Source organism: Synchiropus splendidus, chromosome 18 (assembly GCF_027744825.2).
Source record: "Synchiropus splendidus isolate RoL2022-P1 chromosome 18, RoL_Sspl_1.0, whole genome shotgun sequence".
Taxonomy (NCBI): Eukaryota; Metazoa; Chordata; class Actinopteri; order Syngnathiformes; family Callionymidae; genus Synchiropus; species Synchiropus splendidus.
Genome location: NC_071351.1, coordinates 5,822,033 through 5,842,584, shown reverse-complemented (window position 1 = coordinate 5,842,584; position 20,552 = coordinate 5,822,033). Strand labels below are relative to the sequence as shown.

General features: G+C 48.4%; 1 protein-coding gene across 2 annotated transcripts in view; it reads left to right on the top strand.

Moving 5' to 3' along the window:
* plxna2 (plexin A2) overlaps positions 1-18,859 on the top strand; it is a 75,698-nt gene extending 56,839 nt beyond the window's left edge. For both annotated transcript variants that reach the window (XM_053848858.1, XM_053848859.1), the window contains 11 exons: positions 779-1,047; positions 5,964-6,030; positions 6,126-6,272; positions 6,878-7,037; positions 7,446-7,549; positions 11,862-11,961; positions 13,675-13,865; positions 13,960-14,129; positions 14,196-14,408; positions 14,483-14,633; positions 16,334-18,859. In XM_053848858.1, the coding sequence (XP_053704833.1) occupies positions 779-1,047; positions 5,964-6,030; positions 6,126-6,272; positions 6,878-7,037; positions 7,446-7,549; positions 11,862-11,961; positions 13,675-13,865; positions 13,960-14,129; positions 14,196-14,408; positions 14,483-14,633; positions 16,334-16,429 (1,668 nt within the window). In that variant the 3' untranslated portion in view covers positions 16,430-18,859. The remainder of the gene's footprint in view (positions 1-778; positions 1,048-5,963; positions 6,031-6,125; positions 6,273-6,877; positions 7,038-7,445; positions 7,550-11,861; positions 11,962-13,674; positions 13,866-13,959; positions 14,130-14,195; positions 14,409-14,482; positions 14,634-16,333) is intronic.
* Positions 18,860-20,552: the final 1,693 nt, after the last annotated feature.

Sequence of the window (20,552 nt, the reverse complement as noted above, 5' to 3'; positions counted from 1 at the left end):
AGGAGTGAAGAGCTTTGTTGACATCTCCTCAACAATCTCTGCAACCATGTGTGCATGATGTCTCATTCACACTCTTTGATACCTCCAGACGTTTTGGTGCGGACACGACTAATATGATGAGAAAAGTCAATGGTTGTGGTGATAACGGGAGGTTGTGGAGGGACTGGATCTGTGATGGTGTCAGCAAATCTGTGTCATCATGTGACAGAGCAGCAGAGATTTAAATGGCAGCCAAAGACAAGCAGAATCATCTGTGAACAGACCGAAGCAAATCTCCATTGCAGTAGAGACACGTACGTGACTACTAAAAAGCGAGGTTGCTCTTTAAATATTGACGGCGTCTCTGCTGCCCTCCGGTGCCGTGGATGGTTCCAGAGTTGTGGGCCGAGTCAGAGAATATGCTTTCTGTTCTAACTTTAATTAAAAGAGCTGCGCTAAAAGACCCCAGGCATCCGCCGGGCGTTCCAGATGAAACTGTGGATGGAGGGTTGTGGTTGCTAAAGTTCAAAGGCAACCCTGGCACTGATCGACCCAAATTACACCTCTGAACCAAACCTGTTGTGTACAAGTTGTCTTGGTGCGCGTGTGAGGCAAGATGGCTCAATAATAAACAGAGTTCGGATGAAGGTGAGCCTTAACAGGGAGAAACGTTTGAGTAAGAATTGTAGAAAGTGAACCACGATTTTATTGGGTGTTGTGAAGTGGAAGCTGACTTTGACTCCCAGTTTTGGACTTGGTGTCTGAATAACTTGTGACTGACGTCATGTCCTCTCTGCAGGTTTCAGGTAATGGGCAGCTGAACGTGGAGAAAGCCCTCAAGCTGTTCGGCCAGCTCATCAACAACAAAGTCTTCTTACTTACCTTCATCCGGACCCTGGAGATGCAGCGCTCCTTCTCCATGAGGGACCGAGGCAATGTGGCCTCGCTGATCATGACCGCCCTGCAGGGACGGCTGGAGTACGCCACCGACGTCCTCAAGCACCTTCTGTCAGACCTCATCGACCGTAACCTGGAGAGCAAGAACCACCCCAAGCTGCTGCTGAGAAGGTAACAACATCTCCGCTTGGAGCTCACTCACTTATCAACGCATGGAGTGGAGTTTGTGACTTTGGATCCAAAGTGTTCCTTCGGTCCACTCTTTCGTAAAAATTTGATTTTGTTCCCTTTTCTGTTTCAAAAAGGATATAAACATAGAAACAATTGAAAATGCAAATTATTTTCCAATGAAAAAATGACATCTTTGATGTCACAATATCTCTCTTTTATTTTTATGTAATGGTTATTTTAGATTTGTTTGGTATTTTTAGTGTTTTAATGTTTGAGATTTTAAATTATTATTAGTTTATTTTACAAAATTAGTTTAGTTGCCTACGTCATGCATCTGCAAGTTTTTTTTTTCCAAAAAAATATATGAATATTTTCTTTTGGTTATAATATATGACATTTTATTTTCTAACCCAGCAGGATCATTTTCCTTCTCAATTATTACCCATGGCTTAAATTTAAAAAACAAACAAGGAAAACATAACCTGTGTTTTTGTGGTGTGGTGTTTCAGGTGGTAAGTGAGTTGATGACAGGAAGTCAGTTCCTCTGCAACATTGTAGCTGATTAAAACATCTTTAAATGAGTATTTCAATGAACGAGGCAGAACCAGGCGACAGATTTAGAAGGTGTGCAGTCCGCCTGCCTTCCATCCCCCACGTCTCCATGTTGGTGCCTCAAAGGGTCGGCCATGTACAGTATGTGGAGATAAACATCATCCACTCCGCCTGTCAAGAGAAACGTCGCGCTCCTCTGCATAATTGTGTTTCCCGCGGCTCTGTGCGCTGCTCGCCTGCAGACCGCAGCTGCTCATGAAACATTCAGCCACTTCCCTCGCTGTGTTTTTTTTGCCTCCGCGTGTGCTCTTTGTTTGCTACGCTGAAACTTTAAGCACCTGCTTGCTCCTCGCTGACGTGTCCTTGTCCGCTTCACTGGTTCGACAGGTCGCCTGCCACGTACCAGGCAGCCCTTGAAGGCACCATGTTGTTTCAGAAGCGAGACCTGATGAGGAAGTCAGAGTTACTGCTGTTGTCATGGTGATGGTGTGTCCGAGTGACCCACACAGCATGGTGGCTCTACTCTGAATCTCAGATGATGACTGAACTCTAGGGATAGCGATGCTTGTTGAGTGCTCTCCTTCTTTATGCCGGAAACCCTGCCCACATTCCTGCACTGACCTGGCTCTGCTCCGAGTCATTGACAGATGAAGGGGCTCCTCGTCCATCTCTGCAGATAATTCAACAAAATTAACATCACATGATGTGCCAAACCCAGAATGCCGAAGACACGCACTACCATCTCTTCCAGCTCTACTGAGAGTCCTAGATGGGTGACTGCGCTCAGGGTCTTGTCTCTGTAGGATGTGTTGACCAGAAATGAGAAAACCCACTTTTAAACCCGAGTTTAGTGATGGATTCCAAGATGCTCCTCAACCAGAGTGGAGCCTCAGTCAAGATAATCGCATCAAACAATGATGTCGGAGTGAATTAATTTGGGTCACAGAATGTCTTGTGGGTCCGCACGCAGATGAAAGCGGCATTTGTGTGTTTGCTCTTGCTGCCAGATCTCTTAGAAACACAAGCATTCTATTTATACTCTCTGAATTCACTTGTGTGTGTAACAGCGATGCTCCAGAGCAGAGAGCCATGTGACTGCAGTGGGATCCAGCGAGCTCCCGGTAGGCCGGTCGAGCTATGGGTCACTCTCTGTGTTGTTGGCGATGAATTATGAGTGAACTGGCAGTCCTTTACATGTCTACCGCAGAGACCCTTCAGTTCAGCGAGCCTGCCTCCTCATTTATAGTGTGTGATGAAAGTGCATCCCGAGACGTCTCCTCTCACTCCTGAGTGGAGAACATGTTCACAAGCTAACATGTTTGACCTTTTTTCAGAGAAGCTGCAGATACAGAAATAGCCCATCTGTCATCTCATCCTCCGTCAGGCTCAAGTGTTCACAGGACTGTTTCTCATGCTGTTAGCGCAGAAGCTGCGAGCAGAGTCATCGTCATCGTTTTATTTTTTTTTTTGTCTGACCCAATCAATGAGTCCAAGTCGCAGTAGAGCACCAGCCATCTGTGAGGTCAGGACAGGTGTTGGGACAGAAATAAGAGAGTGACAATCACAAAGAGGACGAGGATGGCGACTGCGGCACATGTTTTGGCAGTGCTGACGGACGCCTTAAACCATGGGACCGACCACTAGAGGAGCCCCAACAGATACCTGTTGGGTCGAAGGAGGTCCTGGAGAGGTGACCATGGCCACGTGGCTTGGTCTCATAGGTCAAAGATATCCAGAAAGGTGGTTCAGCTGCTGCAGAGCAAGCAATGTTGTCTCACCCTGGAGGAGTGCGTCAGTGGACGGCAGGTGAGAAGCTGAGGAGCATCTCCCTTCCTTAGACAAGAACATGTCTGCATACGAGGTTGGTCGTGGAACCTGTGTGTGTGCTGCATAGTCACCACAGAAGCCTACAGAAGGAAGCCAAAGCTCCTGGTGCTGCTTCTGTCCTCTTTTTAGGAAATGAAACAGCGTGTTTTGCAGATCTTAACTCCATTCCAGACTTGTAAACATGAATCAGTGTAGACGTTACTCGGCAACGGCCCGGACTCCAGTCGGCGAGAATTTCTTTTATTGAGAGTAAAAGCTGTTTGTCTGGGATGAAGCTCATAAAACAACTTCAATCAGAGAGTGTGCAAAGATCTAATGTGTTTTGGACTGATTTGATTTCGCTGCCTCTCACATCGGACTCATAAATATGGACGAGCGCAACAGTTAGTCCTCCTTATGCATCCCTACATCACTGGAAGTTGAAAGCAGCCGGACGCTCAAGTGTTTGCATGCTCGGGATGTAAATGAGTGAAACTGCTCTCGGCACAATGAGCAGGATGGAAAACAAATGATTGTTCCTGATCTGAGCGAGAAGTAAACAGAATAACAATGTGGGAGTTCAGCGCACGCAGGAGGGAGGCGGATGATGGTGTTCGGGCGCCGAAGGGCAGCTCCAGAACCTCATTTCTCTCTAATGGTCCATTTGTTTCTCTGCTCAAAGATGCAAAATCCCATTTCCCCGCTCTCGCCACATCAGTCCAGCTGCTTCCAGAAGAGGTCTTGATGGTGTCTAGTGTTTCCCAAAGTGGCAGTGAGGTGTCGGAACTGACTATTTAGCTCATTTCATGCGAGACGTTCTGCACAAAATGCTTCTAATCTCACGGTTGGTTGGTTTTTTCTGAGGCTGTGGTATGATTTACTTCTCATGTGTTCGAAGTCGGACAAGCGGTTTCATTTTACACCCCAATAACACTGTAGAATGCCTCAGCATCTCTGTGAGGTTCTCTCCAAAACCTACCTCCACACCTGACTGAGGCCAAGACACCAAAATCCTCTTCCACTGGTCATTTCTTTCCGCATTCCACCATCTGAACTGTCCATCTAGCTCTCTCAGTGCCTACACACACGCACACGATTCTGTGTGCTCACTGGCTCTTCTGGAGTGATTACATTTTTTCACACTAGCATGTGGTGGGCTTCTTTGGTGTGCACCTACAAAGGTGGTGGCCAGATGATCGCAGTGTTGCTCCAAGTTTTAGGTTGCTCTCCAAATGTGTCCCTTACTGAATGTCCAGATTTGTGCGATTGTGCAGACAAAATGTTGAAAATTGCCTTTGCAAATTTGTGTGTACAAGTGCCAACACTATGGTAGTTTGTTGACTTGGATGTGTGAGAAGAAGCACACAAAAAGCAGCTTGTGCGCAGAAACGTCCGGCAGCTCCTGCTCATAACCTTAGCCGCTCGATGATGTGTTCATGTGCTGTCGGAATTGAAGGAGAGTTTGGCTGTCGAATCCAAACTCAGTGTTTCCAGCGCATCTGTTGATACAGAGAGTGTTGTGATGGAGTGAGATGGATCCTGATGGTGGAGAGCAAGCAAATGTGCGACCGAAACGGATGTGCTGACTTGTGTGTTTTCATCACTCACCACATCCTCGTGTGTGAGGGAGGTTTTTTGAATCGAAAGAATGCAGTGCCATCATCATCATCATCATCTATATTTGACCGAGTGGGCTGCTGCGCCTCATTTAGTCAAGTTTGCGCGGACTCTTTCTCCGTCTCCTCCTCTTCCTCTAATGTTGTTTTAATGGGATCACACAACGTTGACTCCACTGCCGCCATGCTCGTCAATCTCACATTATTTTTCTCCACAGCGTTTTTTCTAATGAGATTTCCGCCCATGCCGAGCCACGGCTGCGACGTTTGCGAGCGTGCCGGCGTCGCGGTTGGCATTAGTTTCACGTTGATACACCACCCCAACCCCCACACCCATTAGCAGAGCCGGAGGTGGGAGGACGGCAGATCTTTCCTTAACTCCGCGTGGGATAATGAAAATCCTCGTGTTCATTAATGGAAGTCGATTAATAGGCAGGAAAGAGAAGAGAAGAAAAGTGGAGAAGAAACTTGAAATATATTTACAAAGGAAGACAACACACACACTCACGCACTGCTTTATTTGACTTTACTCAGCTTATTAAAATGCTTAATGTCCGCCATTAACTTCAAGCACTGAGAGGGGGAGGAGGGAGGTTTTATCGGAGGGTCTATTACAGGGCAGTTTGCAGTCGGACAACAGCAGCAGAAAATACTCTTCACACTGTTGGTAAATAAAGAGTCAATGAATTCATGATGAACACACTGCTCCGTGAGGAAACCTGTTTGTTGAGATTCATCCATTCACTGTCTACACACAAACACCTAGGGTGAGACCGTGGTTCACGGTCTGCAGGTTGGAGGTGAGATCTTTCTCAGGCGGAGGAGCTTACCCGTGACCCAAGGAACTAGAGTCTCATTCTTTAGTGACACAAGCTCAGCCTCCCCTGACCAGTTGATATTTCTTTCTGTTGATGTTTCGTGTTTTGTCAACTTTGATTCCAGAACTGAGTCAGTGGCAGAGAAGATGTTGACCAACTGGTTCGCTTTCCTGCTCCACAGATTCCTGAAGGTGAGCACCGGCTCATGTGCGCCTTCCCAACTGTGTGCGAGTGTATGGATTGTGCGCAGCTGTGTTCACCTGTTCATTTGTTTCTGGGTGTGCAGGAGTGTGCGGGCGAGCCTCTCTTCATGCTCTATTGCGCCATCAAGCAGCAGATGGAGAAGGGGCCTATAGACGCCATCACCGGCGAGGCCCGCTACTCCCTGAGCGAGGACAAGCTGATCCGCCAGCAGATTGAGTACAAAACCCTGGTACGACACTCAGACACAGACACACACGCCATGAATCACTCAGTCAAGGCCTGGTGTGGGAAAAGGATGTCGTCGGTGTCGTGAGTTTGTCAGACACATCTGCAGTCAAAGGATTTCCACTTGGGTTAAAGTGGTCGTCACTCACAGAAATGATAATATTCTCATATTGTTGCTGCTCTCTGGCGCCCCCTGTAACGCCCCTCTTAATTAACTGGACCTGCTGGTGAACCTCATGAAAATGCTTTTACCCTAAACTGTGTTCAACAAATTAATGACTTCCAGCGTAATGAATCTGATGTTGTAGTTGTTTTCTCACTTCCTGTGATGCGCGTGAACGCCCCCACAGGCTGTGACACACACACACACACACGCGCCACCGTGCGACATGACGACGCTCTGATTGCTCCGGCTGGGACCGCGGCTCATTACGTGCTGATACTCCGGCAGAGCTGGAAATTGCTGTCCCGCCGAAGGTGTGAAATTAGATTTTGGGATGGCAGCGAGAGGAAATGGTTTCCTGTGAGCTGCTGCCACGCTCCGAGGACACTCTAATGAGCTGAGAGCCCGCAGCCGGACCGCTTCCTCACCCTCCGCCTCTTCCACAGATCCTGAACTGTGTGAACCCGGACAACGAGAACAGTCCGGAGATTCCGGTGAAGGTTCTCAACTGCGACACCATCACTCAGGTGAAGGAGAAGATCCTGGATGCCGTCTACAAGAACATGCCGTACTCTCAAAGGCCACGGGCCGTGGACATGGACCTCGGTATGGACTTAAACGCCTTCTGCTGTGTCCTCAAATTTCTCTGGCTGATGTGAGGATGGACATGACAAACACTTGAATGAATCAATCTGACTTTGCCTATAATGTTTGACATTATAACCTGAAACTGAATATAAAAATGGAATCTCTATAAGACCCAACTGAAAGTATTTCAGAAAAAAAAAATACGAGGATCACAAAAAAAGTAACAGTTTAATAATACACTAGAAATAGTTTATGGAAAAGTTCAACTCACAACAGTGACCTGCAAAAAAACAGAAATGAATCGTGAGACAGTGAGCATGGAAGCCTGTGATGCACAATAATGCAAGTGCAGAAATGAAAAATGTTTTCATTGCAATGTGGTCATCACTCGCAACCTGCAGATTGTAACGTGCTGTCTTTGTTCAGAGTGGCGCCAGGGCCGGATGGCGCGCGTGGTCCTCCAAGATGAAGACATCACCACCAAGATCGAGAACGACTGGAAGAGACTCAACACTCTGATTCACTACCAGGTACAGCTGCCGCTCTCCCCTTCTTCTCTGAAATCCTCCAGCTCGACTTTTTGTCTAATGACTGGAAGACAGAGACGGAGGACAATTAGCATCACAGGAGAGACACTTTACTGTCCTCCCCGGAGAGGAGACGCTGCTCTCTGCCCTTCCGCTGCAATTAGACGCCCGCAGACTTTTGTCCTCCTCACACGCTGACTAGCCGTCACCTGCTGCTGCTCGTTTGAGAGACGACGGGGAGGTGGCGGCCTGGAGCAGCGGGTTCTGTCAAAGTTAAAAGATAACAAGGGCGAGGACAGCGGGGGATGGGACAGAATTAACGGATTTTTGGCAGATGTTGTCCCGGAGATGGAGAAGACGTGAAAGTGTTAATTATGCTGCTGCCAGCATACTCCCTCTCTGGAAGGTCCAGATCCTGTTCCATGGCTGCGCTGCTCCCCTTGAATCTGAGCTTGGAGTGTCAGATGGATCCACCTCCTTTGTGCCATGTCCCACTGGGAGAGGTCATGCCTTCAGTTGACCTGGGAGAATCTTGCTACTCCTCTCAGAAGAGCTGGACTCTGGGCCTCCTCACCTCAAGTGCTGCTCCCATGACCTGACCTCGGATAAACGGAACAGGACGACTTGCTAGAGGTTAAATGATGTCTCAAATGTGGAGACGATAAATCCCTTTCAATTCAAGGAAACAGCTTGGCTCTCCAGACTTCGACTGGAGTCGGGGAATTCCTTCCTGAGAAACTTGCCACCAGGGAAATAAGAAGTTTACATAGCCTGGATATGGAAATACTCACCTTCCCAACCTCCATTCCTCCTCTCTCAGACATTGAAATGCACACGATGTGTTCAGGAACACTTGCTCCAGTGCAGCAGCGGAGATAAATATTGATGAGACGCTGGTTGATTTGGATTTGATTAATGTTGCTCGGCTCCTCCCGCTCGTCTTCAAACATGTTTACCTCCTCACGCTGGATTGTGGCCCAGCAGGAGTTTGACTTATTCATACCTCGTATGGGCCGGAACGACTGAAGGGGATTATTGTTTGGATGCTGCAGGAATTCAAAGAGGCGTGAGGACACTAAATGGTGGAGAGCTCACTTTATTAACCTCAGGTTGTTTTCTTCAGTGAAGGGACGGAGGCAAGCGTCACTGGCAGCGCCTGCACTTTGTCCCTTGCTGCCATTGTCTGGAGTTTAGACGCATGTGTTGTGTCGGGCTGATGTATTTTCTGTCGAGGACGAGCTCGGCATGGCTTTAATATTAATGATTCTATTTAAGGAGCCAGAATAATCCACGAGGGTTTGTGGCTAACCACTCAGTCTCAAGGACGAGGCTCTTGTTGAAGTGAGAACTCTCCTCCCCTGCTGCTCTACGTTCGCCTCGTCTCCATGGTAATGGACCACACCGGGCCCTCCATCAGGCCAGATCCTGCTTCAGCCTCCCCAACAAGACGCGGGTCAATTTAGGTTATTTTAACTCTCTGTATTCGAATCGAACCTGCCGCAGCCTCACTCTTTGAGTATATAAGACTTGTTAAGGACCAAACAAAATAGGAAATCTGAGTCCGAATCCGCCTGACTTTGATTCTTTGGCATACTTATCGGAAGAACTGTTTCTGGAGGTTTCGCTATCTGCAATAGAGCGACCTTTGTGGGTCTGGATGTCAACCATCTAAAACACTTATATTCCGGCGACATGAGATGTTTTCGAAGGTGGTGTGGTTGTGGATTCACATGATGGATTGTAGATGATGTCACCACCATGAAGTTGAAGTTCAAATAGTTTAGTTGTCTGACGCCATCTTTATGTGAGGAGAAGCATCTGAGGGTCCTGATCTTGTGGTAACTGCTCTAATACCGTGTCACAGGGACCAACTGGCCTCACATGAATCCTCTGGAATCCCATAACATCTAAGGAGGCGAGACACTAGACAGCGTGAAAGCAGGATGCACATCACGCCCAGGCGAGGCGGGACACAGAGAAGGGGGACCGTCCTGACCAGAGCTGTGGGTCGTTGCCGAACGGCTGAGAGCAGCGAGATAAAGGCTGACCACAGTCCGTCTAATGGAAGGTCTTATCAGTCGCCGCCCCCGGCCTCTTATCTCACCTGGCCACTATCTTCGCCACACTGGATTATCCCCGAAGGCGAATCCGCTCGCCTTCAATCAGCGACTCTATCACCGCGAGCCATCGCCACGCCGCCGCGCTGTCAGCCCCAGAGAAAAAAAACACAGAGGGAAGCTATTTCATGCTCCTCAGAGGAAACACATCACAGGAGGGCTGCTTTTTATCGGTGGCTCAGGTGGAGAGAAGAAGCTTTATGCAGACAAATATGACAGAGGCCTGGTCGGGAAGGTCGTGTTTGGAGGTCGATGTTCAACAGATCACTTTCCCTTCATTCTTCATATGGCTGGTTTATTTCAGTGCGTCATGAAAATCTGGAACTTGATATCATTTAAGTCTGTTCAATCAAACATTTATGAATATTATTCCACCTGTAAAACAAATCCTCACGTGTGCAACTCACTTATGGATTCACTGTGAATCCAGCCAACAGCACAGGCAGGATTAGCGGGATGAGGAATGAGGGGAAGACGAACGAGAGGACATGATGACTCCTGAGAGCGAGGCAACTGTAAATACCATTCCTGACGTTCCAAATGATTCTACTGAATGGGATAAAAAGATCACATTCCGACTGTAGGACAGCGCGCGCTTCTGTCTCAGTGGTTTCCCTTTCAGCGCTTGCCATTTTCCTTTTGTTTACTTCATCCCTCCGTTCCTGGAGCAGACTTCCCTCCCCGGAGCGACAGCAAATGCCAGCCAGCATGTTGTTCTGGCACCAGGAAAAGAAAGTGTTTGAACTGCTTGATTAGAAAATGTCATGTTTCATCAGAGTTTGGGAGATTAATGTTCCGTTTGAGGATTTACAGTCTGGTTAGAGGAAAGGTTTCTTGTCCTTGTTAGGGTTAGGGTTACACACAATAACAATCCATCAGACTTTTCTTTGGACCTCAGCCTGCGACCAGCTAGTGCTGACAAGAGTGAGCTGTTGCATCCAGAGGACACTCAACTGTTGTGCGAGTGACTGACTGCTGGGGACTGGTAGAATCTCTCACAACCTCTTTACGTCCAATGATGTGCAGGCTCCAGTTATTTATCAATTTTGGCAGATAACTGATGTATCACATCCCAAACAAGTCACCGTCTCCGTTCTGAGCACTGTCCTGACACTTGCCTCATACCTCCACCGATCCTCCTGTTTGGCAGAGAAGCTGATGTGTGGGGAGGTGTGTTCTTGTGTTTGTTTGAGCTGAAAATCTTTAACCGGTAAGCGCATCTTGGTCGCAGCGCTCAACTCTGATCTGGATTTAGCGCTCCACACACACCTTTTATGTGATGCAAATAGCACCGTTACCTTTTTTACAGTCGCCCACATTTCGCCTTCACAGATATTTAAATCCAGGCTGGGAATCTTTCGGCCATTTTGTGTGTACAGGCGCTTGTTGTTTGGTTGGTTTGTCTCAAGTGGGTTTTCATAGTTTTGCTGATCTGATGTTTACGATCAGAAGATGAGACCTTGCACTCCCGACATCTCTGCGCCCAGGCTTTATCGTGTTTGATTCGCCGCTGCTCTCAATCTTTCCCCGCACTTCTGAACCCCCTTTTTCCCTGCAGCCGGCTCCTCCATCTCGAGCTGCTCCATCAGTGCCGTGACAGTCGAGTGGAGAGCAGCCGTCACAGCAGCAGGGCGGTGAGCGGCAGGGAGCTCAGGCTTGACAGGAAGTGATGAGTTGTCGAGGGGTTTTGGGGGGAAATGTTTTGATGATTCACTCCGGCTCTCACATCACTCATTCACCAGATTATGTTATACATCAATGCATCAGAGGGATTGTGATGCTGGTTTATCCTCAGATAGAAGGTTCCCATCCGAGAGACTTAAAATCGAAGCTGATGGAAACAATCGTTTACGTCTGAGCTCGAGGGTTGATGCATGGCCATCAGGGGCGCTGCTGTCCCAGGGAAGAGCTAGATCAACTGATCAGATTCCTCAAATCGGACGAGGCATTCGTTCCTTGAGCACCACCAGTCTCCTGCCAGAGTTCAGGGGGAATCCATCCTACGAGGTCCTCCTCTGGTCAGAGCTGGAACTTAGAGATAGCGACATCCAATGCAGAGTCTGAGTCAATCGGCTCCTTTCTGTGTGGTCAAGCAGCAGCTCCTGCTCTTTGGATGAACAACTCCTCCTTCTGTGTCTAGATTTGAGCAGAAAGAGAGAATTATGAACCTTTTCTGATGACATTTTTTCTGTCCTCAGGTGTCGGACCGCTGTGTGGTGGCGCTGGTGCCCAAGCAAACATCCTCGTACAACATCCCGCCCTCGTCCAGTATATCGCGGTCCTCCATCAGCAGATACGGTGAGAAACTAATCTTGAAGAAAGGTGTGTGACGGTGCCAGCAGAACTGTGAGCTCCACAATGGTGTCATCTGTGAGCTCCACATTCATCTTCAAGATTTACTTCACGTTGTGAGTGAAAGTAGAAGCTAAACTGTGGGCCCCACTCCACTGAGCACAGCCATCTCTGGCACTGGCTGATCTCCATCCATCATGAGTTGGCACCACAGCTGGACACCTGGTGATGGATTCACTTCAGTTTCAGTACTTAGCATGTGGGCTCCGCCTTGTTCTGAACCCCTGCCAAGACTCCTCCGTCCGGACCAGGGGAGGATTCAGACCTGGCCCGGCTCCATCCAGCAAGTCCGGTTCTCTCCAGAGATTACCTAATAGATTCCCGTGCCCGGAACACCGGCGAGGATCTTTCATCCCGGGTCTTTGATGCAGAAGAGCTGCTCTGATCCTGGATCCTCTGGAGAGGCGGGGGCTCCGAAAAAAAAAAGATTATGTCTAATTAGTGAAGCGGCGTCGTTCCAGCTGATTGTAGAGGAGGCTGGATGACGGACGGTGCCTTCAGGGGCTGTGGGAAATTACAGTTTTTGATACATTGATTAGAGCATGACTGCGCAGCGATGAGTTAGACAAGTTCAGGTTAGTTAGTCCAAACTTCTCACCGACCAGTGATGGTCATGCACAGGCGCCTGATGCTCATTGTAGTTGATAAATAAATAAATAATGAATTATTGAATTTCCATAGTATTGAGCCACCGAAATATGAGCCGCACCACTAAATTTAAGAAGGAAAATAGGTCTTGCTCATATATAAGCCGCAGTGGTCTATAAAGGTCAGTGGTGCACCATTTAAAAACGCTTTTCAAAACAGGTTTGGAAAACTGACTTCAGTAACGGACTGACTCATGAAACAAACTGGGTAATGTTCTGAACTTGAATCATGACCTCCTCGCATCTTTTATTCACATCAAAGTGCTCAAAATGTGTGAAAATGTGAAAATGTTTTTGCCAGCGTGCCCGAAGTTCCGACACCAGAGCGGGTCTCAACAGCTGCTTCTCAATTCCAGACCTCCAGGAGATTGGCTGTGTTGGCGGAGCTGCGGGAGAAAACAGCGCCTTTTGAGCTCTTTAAGGATAAATTATAATAATAATCGCCTCCGATTTCATCTGATTTCAGCCTGTAAAAATCCATATCTTAGCCATGCTGGTGTATGAACTGCAGGGTTCAGACCGCAAGAAAAAAGTAGTGCATTATAGTCTGGAAATTACCTCCAAAACAGACATGTTTGTGTCACAGCTAGAGGGCGATGCAGGACGAAAACACAAAAGATAGTTGTGTTTTCTCCTGCTATCTGTTCTTTTCTTTTCATACGAGCAGAGTCATCATCTCACGAACACAGACACATAAAATGTATCTTGGAAACAGATCAACTTGAATGGTCTGATTTCACTGTGCATTTTAATTTCAGTTTGATCTGAAACTCTCGGAGCAGCGTTCTCTTTTATTCATTCGACACAAATGAATGAGACAAACAAGCATGTCAGGTCTGTTTCTGCTGCAGCCTGTCATCTGCGGTGTGAAGAGCCGTGTAATGAACCTTCACTTGTGTCTCGCGCCATCAAATTATCCCCTCTTGTGATTCCTGAGTCGAGAGAGTCGTGTCATCAGACGCTGTTGTCTTCTGTCTGATCGCACTCATCACGTCCGTTTGTCTGTCTGCAGACTCCTCCTTCCGCTACACAGGGAGTCCTGACAGCATGCGCTCCCGGGCACCCATGATCACGCCAGACCTGGAGAGTGGGGTCAAGGTTTGGCACCTGGTCAAGAACCACGACCACGGAGACCAGAAGGAGGGAGACAGAGGGAGCAAGATGGTGTCAGAGATCTACCTCACTAGACTTCTGGCCACCAAGGTGACCTTCTAAATATGTGCTTCTCAAGTGCTTCAGAACAACACGCAGCATCCCATGACCGTCGCGTCACACGCCTTCATGTCTTGTGTTTCAGGGAACACTACAGAAGTTCGTGGATGACTTGTTTGAGACGCTGTTCAGCACAGTCCACCGCGGAAGCACGCTGCCACTAGCCATTAAGTACATGTTTGACTTCCTGGACGAGCAGGCGGACAAGCACGGGATCCACGACACGGACGTCCGACACACGTGGAAGAGCAACTGGTGAGTGAGAACACTTGAAAGAGCTTCTAGTTCGAGTGAAGTTACTCAACACGCGATGTCTTCCAGCCTTCCGCTGCGCTTCTGGGTCAACGTGATAAAGAACCCACAGTTCGTCTTTGACATCCACAAGTCCAGCATCACAGACGCCTGCCTGTCCGTCGTGGCCCAGACCTTCATGGATTCTTGCTCCACATCGGAACACCGGCTGGGCAAAGACTCTCCGTCCAACAAGCTGCTCTACGCAAAAGATATTCCCAACTACAAGAGCTGGGTGGAACGGTGGGGATGCTGTCTGTTGCACTCACTTGGTTTGTCGACTGTCACCTGACTCTCCACGCTATCGCCATCGACAGATACTACGCCGACATCAACCGTCTCCCGGCCATCAGCGACCAGGACATGAATGCCTACCTGGCGGAGCAGGCACGACTGCACTCCTGCGATTTCAACATGCTGAGCGCCCTCAACGAGATTTACTCGTACGTGAGCAAGTACAGCGAGGAGGTGAGTTTGGTGCTGTTAGCCTCACGCTGGCTACTGTCTGGCTGCATCTTCAGTGAGGGTGACAGTTACAAGGCCTCTGAAGTCCAACTGAGAGCCCTCTGATCCGTGTTGACTTGTGGGACAAACATCATTTCCTCACGTCCTTGAGCACTTGAACGTTGCTTCCTCAATGCTCAAAGGTCAGAGAGGAGAGTCGGACTCCCACAAGTGCAGTTCAGAACCAGTTTCTTCATTGGAGAGTGAAAACGAGTGAAGTGATCCATGTTGGAGCGTTTAACCGACCTCCGACAAACACGCTGGGCGTTTCTTCAAACTACAGAAACATTCAGAGGAAATGTCAGCGGCTCCTCAGGGAGACCTGACCTTCACGTTGGTCCTCGCTTCTGTCCAGTCAGCTTCTCCTCCTCACCATCTGTTGGACACATGCCGCAAGATCCACACTGAAAGATGCACTTCACCGAGCGATGAGTTAAACTGAAAAGGCTGTTTGTTCACACACATCCAGAACCGCACGCACACTCAAGTAAGGACGCACATAAACAGATCGACAAGGTTTAATGCACAAAACGTGGGAGTGCAAACACGCATGGTGCTGATGACAGTGATGGTTCTTCCTTAAAAAAAAACTCAGTGCCCCAGAATGCATCACTTCACCCCTCATTGTCTTCAGTTCCACTCAGACCAAAGATGGCGTGTCGGACAGACCCAAACCGGCGCACGCGCTGCCTCAGATGAATAATAGATGTCAGGTCCGATCAAGACGCAGCGCCGGCCCTTTAAGAGCACTTAAGCTGATGAGTTGACGGCAGACTGTGATAGCGTTCTGGACTCTGTCAGCATCTATTTTTAGACGTCAACACTTAACTTGTCAGAAGTCGTCCGATCACCAGAATCCGCCAAAAGCAATATGAGGAAAATATCCTAGTTCTGGTTGTGAAGAGAGAGCCTGCCATTAGAACCTCACCTGCACACAAAACACCTTGACATCGCGTCCTGTTCATCATCTCACAAACACAGCGCCGAACACACTGAAGTAACTGAATGAAGAACCAAACCAACACATAAAAGGGCATAAAGATGGACACAAATGGACTCACACAAGCTCGCTGTGGACAGACTTCCTGTCTGGACAGTTGTGAGGGCGTGGTGTCTGTGCACGTGTGTGTCTGTGTGTGTGCGATGAAAGCCATTTGCGTCTTTGTCTCGTCGAGGCACAAATGTTTGTGTGTTGGCCTCTTCATCTTCACATCTCTCCACTTGTTACAGCGACATTTGTCAGGTCGTGTTCAGACGGCGGCGCGTGGCTTTCATCTTCTCTCCAGACTGTCAGGATTTGTCACTGTCAGTCTGACACACGCGCAGCTGAGGACGCCTCACGCGTGTGCTGGCTCTCTAGATAATATCAGCCTTGTTGCTCGCCATGAACCTGTTCTCCACTCAGCTCTTGCTCCTCGCTCTTCAGGGTTGCTTCAGCTCAAACCTCAAGTTATTAAACAGGTTCTTGACTAGGATTAGGTCAGCTTCTTCTGTGTTCCTCAGTCATCTGCTGAGGTTTGGAGAGGAGGTCGTGCTAGAGACTGGGAGCGCAGCTTCGCCACAACACAGGAGGTGCCACTTTGTTTGGAACAGCACTGAACCCCCAGGCAGAGTGGAGTGCTGTGGTGTTGCGCCCCTTCATGAATGTGTTTCCCTTCTTTCAGATCACTGCAGCTCTGGAGCATGACGACCAGGCACGGAAGCAGCGCCTGTCCTACAAGGTGGATCAGCTGATCGCAGCCATGTCCTTAGACAGCTGAGGCTGCATGCCTGCCCGACACCTGGGTCTGTACAGGGTCTTGTCGCTCTGATAGCTCCAGCACCTCTGGTCGTGCAACTGGGCCGCAACAATCATCTCCGTCCATCCTGAGGTCGGCTGGACACAGAGACTCCTCAGACCCACACTGGACGGGGGGCTCTGGACCACTACTGAACTGAACCATGAAGGATGTTTCCTCCTGATCAGACAGGGAACGCTTACGTGTGCATGCCTGCGCTCTCAAGAGGGCGCTACAGAGTAGATATTATTTTTTTACGTTTGTATCTTATGGCTGATGTTCTTCCTGGGACAATCCAAGCTGTCCCAATCCAGGAAGTGGTGAAGTTGAAGGTGAGGAGTTGTGTGGTGGCACTGATGTGGTCTGGCACACGTTTTGGTTTCTGTGAATGTAGTTTTTTTTAATTGTTCGGTTGATCTGAACTTGCGTGTAGCCTCGCTGCCTAGCGGCGGCAGCGGTGACACGTCGTATTAAGTTACACTGTTTTTGGTGCTCCAACCTTAAGCTGACGTCAGCTAAAACCAAAATCTGACATCTCAACATTAAGTGGACGTTTTTGAATTTGATCAGCAACGTTAGCCACCTAGCTAACAGCCTCGCGGTACGTGATGGCGGCTTCACTAATGTGCCCCGTGTAGTTTAACAGCACAGTCTGGCGGTTTACGAACCTGTGCCAACGTTCCCGCTGTAATGGTCACGGTGCCAAAATATCATTACACTGGTGCTGTAATGCTGCACCCAGCCGCTAGGGGGAAACCACTCTTCTTGAAAGGCAGGGCTGGGCTTTGACGTCGCGCATGATCCGTCCTCTGAGGGCGTCAGTACATCAACGGTACAGAAGGTTTTGAGGGAAATTGTATGTGTTGTTGTTGGTTGTTGTCGACCCTTTTTTTACTGGATCTTTCTTGGTTTACTTGAATTCCATGAGTTCCCGGTTCAGGCGCTGTTGGAGGGTGGGAGGAGCATCTTCCCTGTGTGGCCTTACAAACCCGCCTCAGTGCTCTGTTTATAGAGTCCCAACACAGAGTGACCCCAGCTTATACAGATATGAGGCACTTGAAAGAGCTTGAGATCTCAGAGACCAGCTTGAGGTGAAACTTCATTCCCAGTGATGGACTCCTAGAGACAGAAGCCGTGGTGTAGAAGCCCCTTAAAGGTGCTCTCCAGAGCCCCAGTGTAAGTCTCCAGACTCTCTGACACCTCTTGAAGACTCCAGAGAGAAACCCAGAAACCTACTAATCATTTTAAACTTTCAGAAACGGTCAGCAGTGTGAAATCTGTTGAGACCCTTGCAGACATTCATCAGTCAAACCAGTCAGCAAGACTGGAGCCAGATTTGTTTCCAAAGTTCAGAAAACCGTGAAGATCCCTCTGAGGGCCCCCCCCCAGACCTTTGAGGTCCCCACTGTAGTGTTTCTCCTCAGTCCACAGATTCTCTGCCTCCCCCGCGACCCCTGATCCGGAGCACTTTGACGCACCTCTTCCCTGGACGACGTCGTCTTCCTGTCTGAGAATCGCCAACCCTCGTTACCATGGCGATGCTTCTACCCTCAGACCTCGATGCCTTTTTCCTTTTCTGAAGGATCAAAGTTGGAGTTTTATCTTTTGACACTTCTGCTCACGGACGAACCGAGACCTCGCGTGTGTGTATTTATATCAGTTTGTGTGTGTTTTTGGTGTGCGTGTGGTAATTTATGGTCGATCATCGGCGGTTCATATCGCGTGACAATTTTGTCTTAAGTTTTGCTAACTGCACTTTTTTTGTTTGCATCTCAACAAGGAAGGAAGGAACAAACACTTTTTTTAGGTATCAATGTGTGAACTGCTCACTAAGCAAACATTTAAATGATTCCCATAAGTCAGATGCAGCGATTTCTGCATCACAAACTTCCATTTTTTTAACGTCATATTTTTGTCCTTGTTCACGTGTGTTCCATGATTTACATTTTTCACTTTATAGATTAAAGGTTCTTTATTGCCAAAGTACATTTTTGTTTTTCTTAAATGTATGAATGGATTCAAGTTTCAGCTGCAGTTCTGTCTTTCTGTCACCATCTCACCATGTTCTGTCCCTCCTTCTGAGCCTTGCCCTCTTGTTTACTCAGCACTTTTGTCTCATGTGTTTCTGACATGCTGCTCCGACCTCCTTCCTCGTTTGTTTTTTGCTTTCACCAAATATGAAGTGAACTTCCGCAGCACAGGCCCGTGGACACTGGACGTGTAAGATAGTGACAATGACGACGCTGTTCTTCTTCTTTTGATAAAGGTCTTGTGAAACTGTTGAAATATTTAGAAGGTGTTTTTTTTTTATTTGGTTTATGACAAATATTATTGTGTAAGTATGTAAATATGAAGCACACTATTTTGCAAGCCAAGGATTCACTTTGTACTGTTGTTATATATGAATAAACTTTGCTGGTTTGAACCTCAGGCTCTGGTTGTCTCTCCTCCCTCCTCGGTGCAAGTCTGGTCTGGTCCTGGGGTGAAGTTGTTAAAGGAATAATACCAATAATAGAACGAAAGGAAAAGAAAGACAGAAGAACCTTAGGTACTGAAGATGCGCAAGAATTATTAGAAATATTAGAATTTTTGAGTTGCAGGTGGGTCAACCCAGATCTGGAACCTTTGTTCTCGCTGTCTTAAACTGACAGTTGTGGACCCTGGCCCAAACTACTGACCGAGACCCTGGACCCCTCAAGGGTTCCCTGGCTTCTTGTTGTGGAGAAGGAGACATATTTTATCATGGTGTTTAACCTGACTTTTGAGGGTGTCCATGAAGGACTGGGTTGATCGCTATGCCCTCGATTCCTCCTTCAGGGAAAGTCTAAACCCCGCTGCGCCTAATCCTGAACTGCTGAGACCAATCCCCATCCACGCGGGACTCAATTGCCTGTAATTCCTTCACACAGAGTCTCATCCCTGCGTTTGTACTGTGGGATTACAACTTCCTCTGATAGAATTCATCTGAGCGCATCGCAGCTCAACAGTTATTCCACTGCCTGTGCTGTAGAAGCTCCTGTCTTATCCGACGTGTCTGCCGTCAATCGACGGATCGTTCACAGGCTAACATGCCATGAAGGTTGTCTCTTCAGCAGTCAATCTTGTAGTCAATAGTCTTTTTTCCTCCAGTGTCGGAGCGACGTGTTCCCTCTCTACCTGACCGTTACACTTTCTAACCTCAAAACAAGACGTCTTATTTCCAGGTCAGTGTTTTGTTGTTTGGAATATGGCGAGCGCAGACCAGTTTCCATGATCTCCAGGAGTCCCTGAAGGCCGCCATGGACTGAGGTCAAGCTCAGGTTGTGGGCCTTCTTGGGTGAATACCTGAAATTGACTCTGGCTTTTTTTTCCCAGACAGTTTGCTCAGGACAAGCTGATCTTGGTCCAAAATATGAAGGAGACTTGAAGGTGAGAGCAGCAATGCAGACCTTTCCTTCACTGACCTTCATCCTTATGATGTGACCAGAGCGCCCCCTCTCTCTTACACCCTGGTTCCCGTTGACTTGTCCATGCATCTCAGCTAACAAGCTCTCCCTGATGTTCTGGAGACTCGTCTCCTGCTGTGAGGACTCCTCTGTATTAGTCCTTCAGAAACAAAGAACTGGGTCTCACCGGCGCCCCCTTCTGTCCCTCACCAAACCGCCTGCGTCGGCCTTTTCTCAGCCGCGCAGGAAAACACGGATCAGGGTGGTGTGATGAATGTAAAGTCAGTGGAGACGCGTAATTGGATTTTCTGCTCACACACACACACACACACACACACACAGTCCCCCCCTTGACTCAGGGTGCAGGTGAGATTCTCCCGCCAAATTTCCCCCGACGTCCTCATTTGCATATGCAGATGTTAATTACTGCCGAAGCTCATTTGGACCAATCAGCAGGACGCTCAAAGAACCTGTGTTCCCCCCGCCCTTCCCCTCCCTCCCGCCGTTTCCACGGTGACTCCCCCGGCTGATAATAAAGATAATCGCCTCCGATTTGCCTTCACGGCTCATTTTCCCGCCCTGCTGGCTGAGGGGCCACGGTGGCGCTGTCTGATTCTCCACGGTGAGAGGTGGGTGTGTGCGACACACCACCTGCCACTTGACCACCGGAGGGGACAAGT